The sequence below is a fragment of the Protomyctophum parallelum genome, assembly GCF_964188405.1.
Source record: "Protomyctophum parallelum genome assembly, chromosome: 7".
Lineage (NCBI taxonomy): Eukaryota > Metazoa > Chordata > Actinopteri > Myctophiformes > Myctophidae > Protomyctophum > Protomyctophum parallelum.
The window spans coordinates 17,101,066-17,109,242 of NC_139705.1; the positions used below are offsets into that span (position 1 = coordinate 17,101,066).

Genomic DNA, 8,177 nt, shown 5'->3' on the forward strand with positions numbered 1-8,177 from the left:
GCTGCCGTTTTTTTCTGCTGGTATTTTAATGTGGTTTTATGTTCTATGATAATCATTCTACCTTTATGCTTTTGCTTTGTTTAATGTTATTTATTTATGTTTTTGCTTGTATCTTGTTTTGCTCTGTAAAGCACGTTGCGCTGCATTTATGTCATGAAAGGTGGTATACAAAGTGTATTATTATTAACAAATTAACAATATAGTGAGCTCATTATGTCATATAATGTCAAGGACAAACTAAACAAACGCTCAGTAAACACACTAAGGGGAGAGGTTTTGTTCTGAGTGCTTTCTCAGTGAGAGACAGATAAGGACTCAGGTTGGAGAGGAGAGGCCAGGCGTGCACTTACTGTAGAACCCGACTAATGGCCAGTGGGAGGAAGAACTACTCTGTGTTTTTGCCAGGTGCTTTAATTTAACCCATTTAGGACCGAGTCATTCTTGTTACTTTACTTAACCCGTTAAGACTTGAGGCCGATTCAAAATATGTCTTCTAACCGTTTCCTGAAAAAACTTGTGTTGCTATATCATCGTGTCTGATAAATATGAACATCAAATATTTAAATATTTAATAAAGCGACGCCACGCATGTTTGAAAGTGAAATATGCCTTTAAATAAAAGTGTATTTAGTTACAGTACTACAAATGGACATAGTTCATCAGAGAAGGCAATAAAAAGCTGCAGTGAAACTATCCTTGTTATGCAAGGCTGTTAATGATTCTCCCACTGTACACACCTGTTTCATACTGTAACTTTACACTGTGTGTGTCTGTGTGTGTGTGTGTGCGTGTGCGTGTGCGTGCGTGTGTGTGTGTGTGTGTGTGCGTGTGTGTGTGTGTGTGTGTGTGTGTGTGTGTGTGTGTGTGTGTGTGTGTGTGTGTGTGTGTGTGTGTGTGTGTGTGTGAACCAACATGACAAATGGTGGCATAGTGCATTAAATGCAAAGTAATGTCATTGCTTAATAACAAAATCCTAATGCACGCACGCCAGGGCTCAAGACTAAGGGGGTCCCTACGTCCCGGGGACTATAAAATATCTATTTGGGACTTAAATTAATCTCAGCCGGGACGGTTTCGGGACTAGAGGAGTTTTTGCACTGAAAATGTGCAATAATAATAATAATAATAATAATATTAATAACAATAAAACGAGGGAGAAGAACAGGCAGAGACAGACCATTCACGCAGGCTCAGCGCTCCCTGCAGCACAAGGAGATATGCCCAATCCCTTTTCCACATAAAAAACAGACAAAAATTAATATATGTAAGGAAACTGTCGCAAATTAATACTGTAAATGGAACAGTGGCTCTCAACAGCCTGTGGACGGTGGATGTTGTGATGGATCCTGCTATTGGTAAGATAATTAAAAAAATATACCCACAATGACAACTTCGACCCGCAATCTCACAGTGTGCAAGTTGATGCTGTGCATTGATCAGTCCTGTGTCTGACTTTCTGACGCACAGACTGCACGTCAGTGGAAAAACTAAGATTAAACCAGACACCCAAATCACATCGATAAATCAGTTTTCAGTGCCACACGCAGACGTGTACATCAAAAAACTATTACCTACTAATTACCTAAATATTCTGTAATGTGACTGTACTTTTACTGAAATATTAACTTGGAAAACAGGGATTTTGTTTTTTATTCAGATTTGTATTACTTTGCGCATATTCAGAAATGCAACTGGTGAGTGGTGACCCCTCCAAAATGTTTTGTTACACTTCTGGGTCTGAACTAAAGATTCTAAGAAGGCATTTACTTTAAGGATTAATTGCATTTATCAAGGATATTTTTGATACCTTGATACCTATTATTATTCCTTGCCACTTTCTAAAGCAATGCTGGAAGTCTTCAAATAATATGTGTTCTGCCCTCACATTAGTGTGAATGGTTAGAATGAATCAAAATCATAAAAAACAAAAAAACATCGGGACTGTATAGTATACATTCACATTGGGACGGTTCTGGGACGTTGGTGAAAAAAGTTAGTCTGATGCGCACACACGCACGCACAAAACAATCCCTCCTCAAAACTCATCTATAAATGTGAAAAAGGTTGGCTATACTGTTCTGTCTCAGCTATCATGGGCAGTCTGTCTATCTGGAGAAGGCCATGTTCTATTTATCCTTGAGTGACTATGGGGGGGGTTGGGCGGGAGGCGGAAAAAAATCATCTGTCAAATTTCTGTATAGTAAGTCTTCAATGTGTTATCTTTTCCCCCCCTATGTGTGTTAATAAGCATGTGCAGCAGTTGTATCTGGTTAGACCGTAATGTAAACTTCTTCTGATCAGTTTTTTGGATTTATAATGTATCGCGTTTTCTTTCTGTGCAGATCCAAATAAAACAATCCAAATGTCATTTATGTGTGTCTGTGTTCATTAAATGTAATTGACCTACTGTAAGACTCCACAATGACCTAACACGTCACTGTGGGTCGCCACAGCAACCCCACAGAAAACAGGACCAATGATGTCAGGATGGTTACGAGTCAAACATTTCCTCTGTCCTACTTCTGTCCTACTTCACATGCATGCACCAAGAGTCCTACTTTTACAGTAGTCACAGCCAGTTCAGTAATAGTTCAGTGATCCTCGGTCTCTAGTCTACAGCTCTTTAAAAACAGAAAATAAGCTACATGTTCAGTTCGACATAGCAATTATATTTGATCCAATCAGGAGGAGAGAGAACAACTCATGCAGCATACACGGCAGGATAAAAAAGCTTAAATGGTAAATGGTGCATTTATATAGCGCTTTTATCCAAAGCGATCTGTAGATCTGTTTACATAGATTGTACATTACACCAAGACATAGATCACAATCACCCAAGGAGATTTTGAAAACATGACAAATAGCTCCCATATCTGCTGGGAGAAGTACAACAATGTGCAAACACAGCAGCAAGATTTGTCAGCTGCTGTTATAGGAGAAGGAATCAAATGGAACACAACCACCTTAAAAACTACTAATCACTGTGTGTATTCCTGCACTATTCGCATCGAGTGACCTCAGCACATAGAAATGTTGGATACTCTTGTACATACATTTTGTTTTGATTGTATTGTTCCACTTTTTGCTTTGGCAATGTAAATAAAGCTCTTTGAATTAAAGTGATACTAAGCAAGTATTGTGGAGTAGTGTGGAGTCTTCGCAACGTACTAACTGACTGTTTGTTGTCTTACCTTGTCGGACGGTCTTCACCCGGACGGGTTCGTCACAGCTGTCGAACACGGCCAGGATGTCATAGAGAGGCAGGCCGGACACCGCCACACCCTCCACCTCCAGGAGCAGCTCCCCGGGGTGCAGCTTACCTCCATCACTACCGTCATACACCAGAGCATCCTCCCTCACCTGAAACAACAGTACATTTAGGCCCCATTTAGACTGCAGTTGGTTAAACAAATCGGATTCCAATCTGGATGTGGCACAGATCTGATTCATCCTGGATTTGGCTGTCAGTGTAAATGGGGCATTTTTATCACTATCACTATCGTCATACAGCACTGCACAGCACCCTCACCTGAAAACAACAGTACGTTTATATTCACCATCATACTGGCCTACAAAGCCAGAATGCAGCAACTACATTTTTGGTTGAAATTGAGTTATAATTCGAAAATGAACTCCTCTGTGTCTGTTTTTATCTCATTACAAAGTTTCAAAACCTAACTCAAAACCAAAGGCCAAAGTCCAGGGAGGGGCAAATCAGCCATTCAGATTTTTTATCATGAGAATTACGTCATGAATACATCATGCACAATTAAAATAATATCACTTGCATACCTAATAACCCATTTGGCTGGCCAGTTGAAACACTTTAAAGCCAATTATCTTAGTTTCACCTTGAGCGTATAGTTACTGCACTCTGGCTTTGCCAGAATACAGCAATTACATTGTTGTTTGAAAATTGAGTTATAACTCAAAATGAATTTTGACATGTTGGTGTCCGTTTGGCATCCGTTTCATCTTGTGAAGCAGGGAATCCCTGCTTTAGGATTTCATCGAGTCCGGTTTCAGTCTGATTCCCCCTTTTAACGATTCCTGTTTTTTTAATCTAAATAATTTTGGCTTGGTATGTGGTATATGAAGTGGTATATGAAACCAAATGGACCCTTACAGGTCTGTAACTTCTGAGTGTGTACACAATACACATGGAACCAAATGGACCCTTACAGGTCTGTAACTCTGGGTGTGTACAAAATACAAATTGAACCAAATGGACCCTTACAGGTTTAACTCTGAGTGTGCAAATGGAACCAATGTTTGTGTTTACACGAACACTCAAAATTGTCCATTCATTGTCAATGGCATTTAATGTTTGTGTAGGACAAAGTTTGTGTTATTACATAGGCCTACACTACACTAAAGGCTGGGCAGAGGCCCTTAAAAAAGAGAGAGGAAAAAAAGGTTCCGGAAAAGTCACGGCACTGATTCCAATCTGGTTCCTTCGGTTCCGAATCCCAACCAAGGAAACCATGGCAGGAAAATAGCAGATCTACCAGCTCTCGCAATTAAGCTCATTTAGAACGGAAAACAGACAAATAGGCCTACACCAGACTAGCCCTGAAGGACGACGGTTTAAGCTGTTCAACTTAAGTATAGGCTACATTTACCATTACCATGCACCACCATAGCCAACACCAAAGCATCCTCCCTGACCCAAAACAAGTAGGCCTATAGGCTACTGTATTTTTTGAGTATCTGTGTAGGCCTACCTGTCTTTAGCCCTGAAACATGACTGCATTTGTAATGTGTGGATACGTAGCCTATATTATTTTCACTCCGCCACATTTCAAAGACGCTAAATTCTTCATACAGAAACAAACATTTGCTAAAACTATACCAATCTTCACCCACACCAATGACACCATGCAGCATTTATTATACTGTTACACCTGCTGCGTCACGACGAGTCCTGAGTCCTCGTCCTCCCACAACACACACAAGTGACACAACTCGACAACCTCGTTAGCTAGTTGGCCTACTACTTCATTCTGTATATCTACCACTCTTTTTTTATGTGGGCCCACGTACGGTCCACCAAATAAATCAGATATTCGTTTCTGGGTCATGCTGTAAGTGTAAACAAACAGACAGCTGACATACTGTGACAGAGAGATGATAGATCCATGCGCCTCGCGTGTAAAAGATAACCTAGAAACAGCAGGTGGTCGGCAGGCGCTGATTCGTGATGTTGATAATAAAAAGCAAAATAAAGTGCAGTTTAAGAATATTTATTTATAAAACTGGGCTATTTTACTTTATTCCTAAACCCAGTGTCACAGGCCCCTGTAGCTTGGCCTATAACAGTGTCTGTGCTACCTACTCTTAACTGTCTCCACAAGGACTGCAGGTTGGGAAATTGGGGTGCCAATCAGTACATTGGGAGCACCTGGCCAGTATTCCCATTGTGCTCTATAAAGGGCTGGGTGTTGGCCCAACTTGGCCACACTCTCTCCCTGTCTGATGGTGATGGCAGCAACACTTTCGTTTTTTTTTCACTCATTCACTGTTAACACACCCAGTTATTTATATTGTAAATAAATATTACTTTATGCACTTTTAAAATCCGTGTCTGTCTTCCACCTTTTTATTATGGCCTAGAGCCAGGTCATGATAGTTTTAGTGTGTCAGTGTGAGTTTGCGAGTGTGAGAGAGAGAGAGGGGGAGAGTGTGAGTGAGTCAGTGAGAGAGAGAGAGAGCGAGAGAGAGAGAGAGATTAAGTTGTGCATCTGCTATTTTCAGATTTTGGATTAGTAGTCTGTGCACCTTGCGAAATGGGACATTCTGCATATGAGTAGGCCTACTTTTACTTTCGGTAGACTATATAAATGCCAAGCCAATATCTTTGTGGACTAGCCTACTTTTTACTCAACTAATTTTTTAACACCAGCCTTTTACTTCACTTGTATGTCTTTGTCTACATGGCAATGGTAGGCTATTGATACTTTTAACGTCAGTATAGGCTATTAGGCTACTTCTAGTTCTTCCACTGTCATGCATGCTGACCTGTCCGATGTAGGGGAACTGGCCGTGCTCTGCTCCCCCGCACACATCCACGTTGAACTCCCCGTGCGCGTCTCTGAGCAGCGCGCACTCGTTGAGCTTGGTGACCCAGTGGTTCTTCTTCAGGATGACCCTGGACATGTTGATCAGAGGTTGTTGTTGGTTCCGATCCGACACCCAACCAACCAACCACGCGTCCGCTTACAGTAGCTCCGTCAAAACGAACAAACTTCGGACCGAATGAATGAGCGACGACGTTAATAGAATTATTATTCCTCCAAGTTGGTGTCTTCTTCGGTACATCCTCGCTTTCTTCCTCCTAAACCAAGACATCGTAACCACCACCATCTCCCAAATGTAATTTCCGTATAGATTTGTCAACATCCCGTATAAAGTCACATTGTTGTTGTTTTCATCCTTCCTCAGCAGGGCGGGTGATCCTCCGTCGGGACAGACAGACGGAGAGAGAGATGAATGGTCTAATAATCCTTTAGGTCTCCTTTCTTTCCTTCCCAACAAGAACTTAATCTCCTCCAGCTGTTAGTTGACCCATCATCATCATCATCATCATCTCTGATGGAAGATGAATTTACCGTTATTTAGAAAGAACTTATAAACGAAATAAAAACAGCATTCCTTTCTCACCTGGCTGGCCTATACCTGTTTAAGGTGTGTGTGTGTGTGTGTGTGTGTGTGTGTGTGTGTGTGTGTGTGTGTGTGTGTGTGTGTGTGTGTGTGTGTGTGTGTGTGTGTGTGTGTGTTTTTTCCTCCCACACACGCACACACTACACACTCTAAGCAAGCGGCTCCTTTAAAGCAGGTAACTTGACAGCCACACACACACGCACGCACACACTGCTGCTGGAATGAACGATGAGAAATAGAAGGTAGGCAACTAGGCAACGCATGCTATCTACAGGATCCTCCCCTTGGTTGATCTCCGCTGGGTCCTAGTGGTAATGTCTCCCTTTAACCACTGGCTGTAGTGGAAAAGTAACTTTAGGTATAGGCTACTTTTACTCAAGTATTAGGCTACTTGAGTACAAATTTAAAGTATTTTTACTTGGGTGTTCATTTCTTGATGCGTTCTTTTGTATGTCTACTTCTACACCTGGGAAAAACTGAATCCATCCTCTTCGGATCAAATAGTAATCTCAGCAAGGCAGATGGCTTCTTGGTTAGAGTGGGTGACAATATTATCACACGAAAAGATCAAATTACCTACCTAGGTTCCATCCTGGAGGCCAATCTTTCCGGTGATAAGATGGCCACCAACGTAATCAAAAAAGTCAATCAAAGAACAAGATTCCTTTACAGGATCTCCTCACTGGTCAGCAAAAACACCTTGAAGACCTTAACAGGAGCCCTCGTACAAGGTTTCTTTGACTATGCATCCATCAAAGGCCCTTAAAACAAGGCTCCAGACCTCCCAAAACAAACTGGTCAGGCTCCTACTTGGCCTCACCCCCCAAACCCACCTCACCCCTGCCCACTTTGACAGGCTGGGATGGCTTAGGGTCGACGACAGAGTACAGCATCTTGCAATGGGTCTGGTCCACAAGATTCGATACACCACCAAGATACCCATGTACCTGTCTAAATACTTCCTTAATGTAAACGAAGTCCACACCCACAACACCAGAGGGAGTGCAACAAACCATGTACAACCCAGATTCGGCACAAACAAGGGACTAAATTCTTTTCGCTCCTATGCCACCAAAATGTGGAACGCCCTACCAACAGTCATTAAGACATGTGAATCCCTTGACTCCTTCAAAACCGCTCTCAAAGGGCACCTACGGATGGCTGCAATTCGAAACTGGCCTCTGTAAAATCTGAATCCCCCCCCCCACCCCATTTCCCCTCACTGTATATGTATCTTTTCCCTTTTTGCTTCCTATATGATGAATTCCTGTTCTGTTCTTTAGCTACATAGAAGGGTCTATTTGTATGTCTCTAAATGTTTTGATGAATTGAACAATGTGGACCCTGTTGTAAACAAGTGTAATGCTTAATTGGGTCGTCCACTCACAGTTAACAGTCTTTGTATTGAGTTTGTGCTTAAAATGTACTGTAAATTCTACAAACTGTTAATACATATTTCAATCAATCAATACTCTGTTAATCTCAAACTCAAAGTAGCTATTTGTTGTGGATACCTT

At 41.6% G+C, this 8,177-nt stretch overlaps 1 protein-coding gene across 1 annotated transcript in view; it reads right to left on the minus strand.

Annotated features, from left to right (window-relative positions):
• The window catches only part of LOC310861017 (membrane-associated guanylate kinase, WW and PDZ domain-containing protein 1-like), a 131,438-nt gene extending 124,860 nt beyond the window's left edge, over positions 1-6,578 (minus strand). Inside the window, exons 1-2 of the mRNA XM_083768269.1 lie at positions 6,019-6,578; positions 3,192-3,360 (exon numbers count right to left, since the gene is read on the minus strand). Of these exons, the coding sequence (XP_083624395.1) occupies positions 3,192-3,360; positions 6,019-6,156 (307 nt within the window). The 5' untranslated portion in view covers positions 6,157-6,578. The remainder of the gene's footprint in view (positions 1-3,191; positions 3,361-6,018) is intronic.
• Between the last annotated feature and the right edge of the window lie 1,599 nt (positions 6,579-8,177).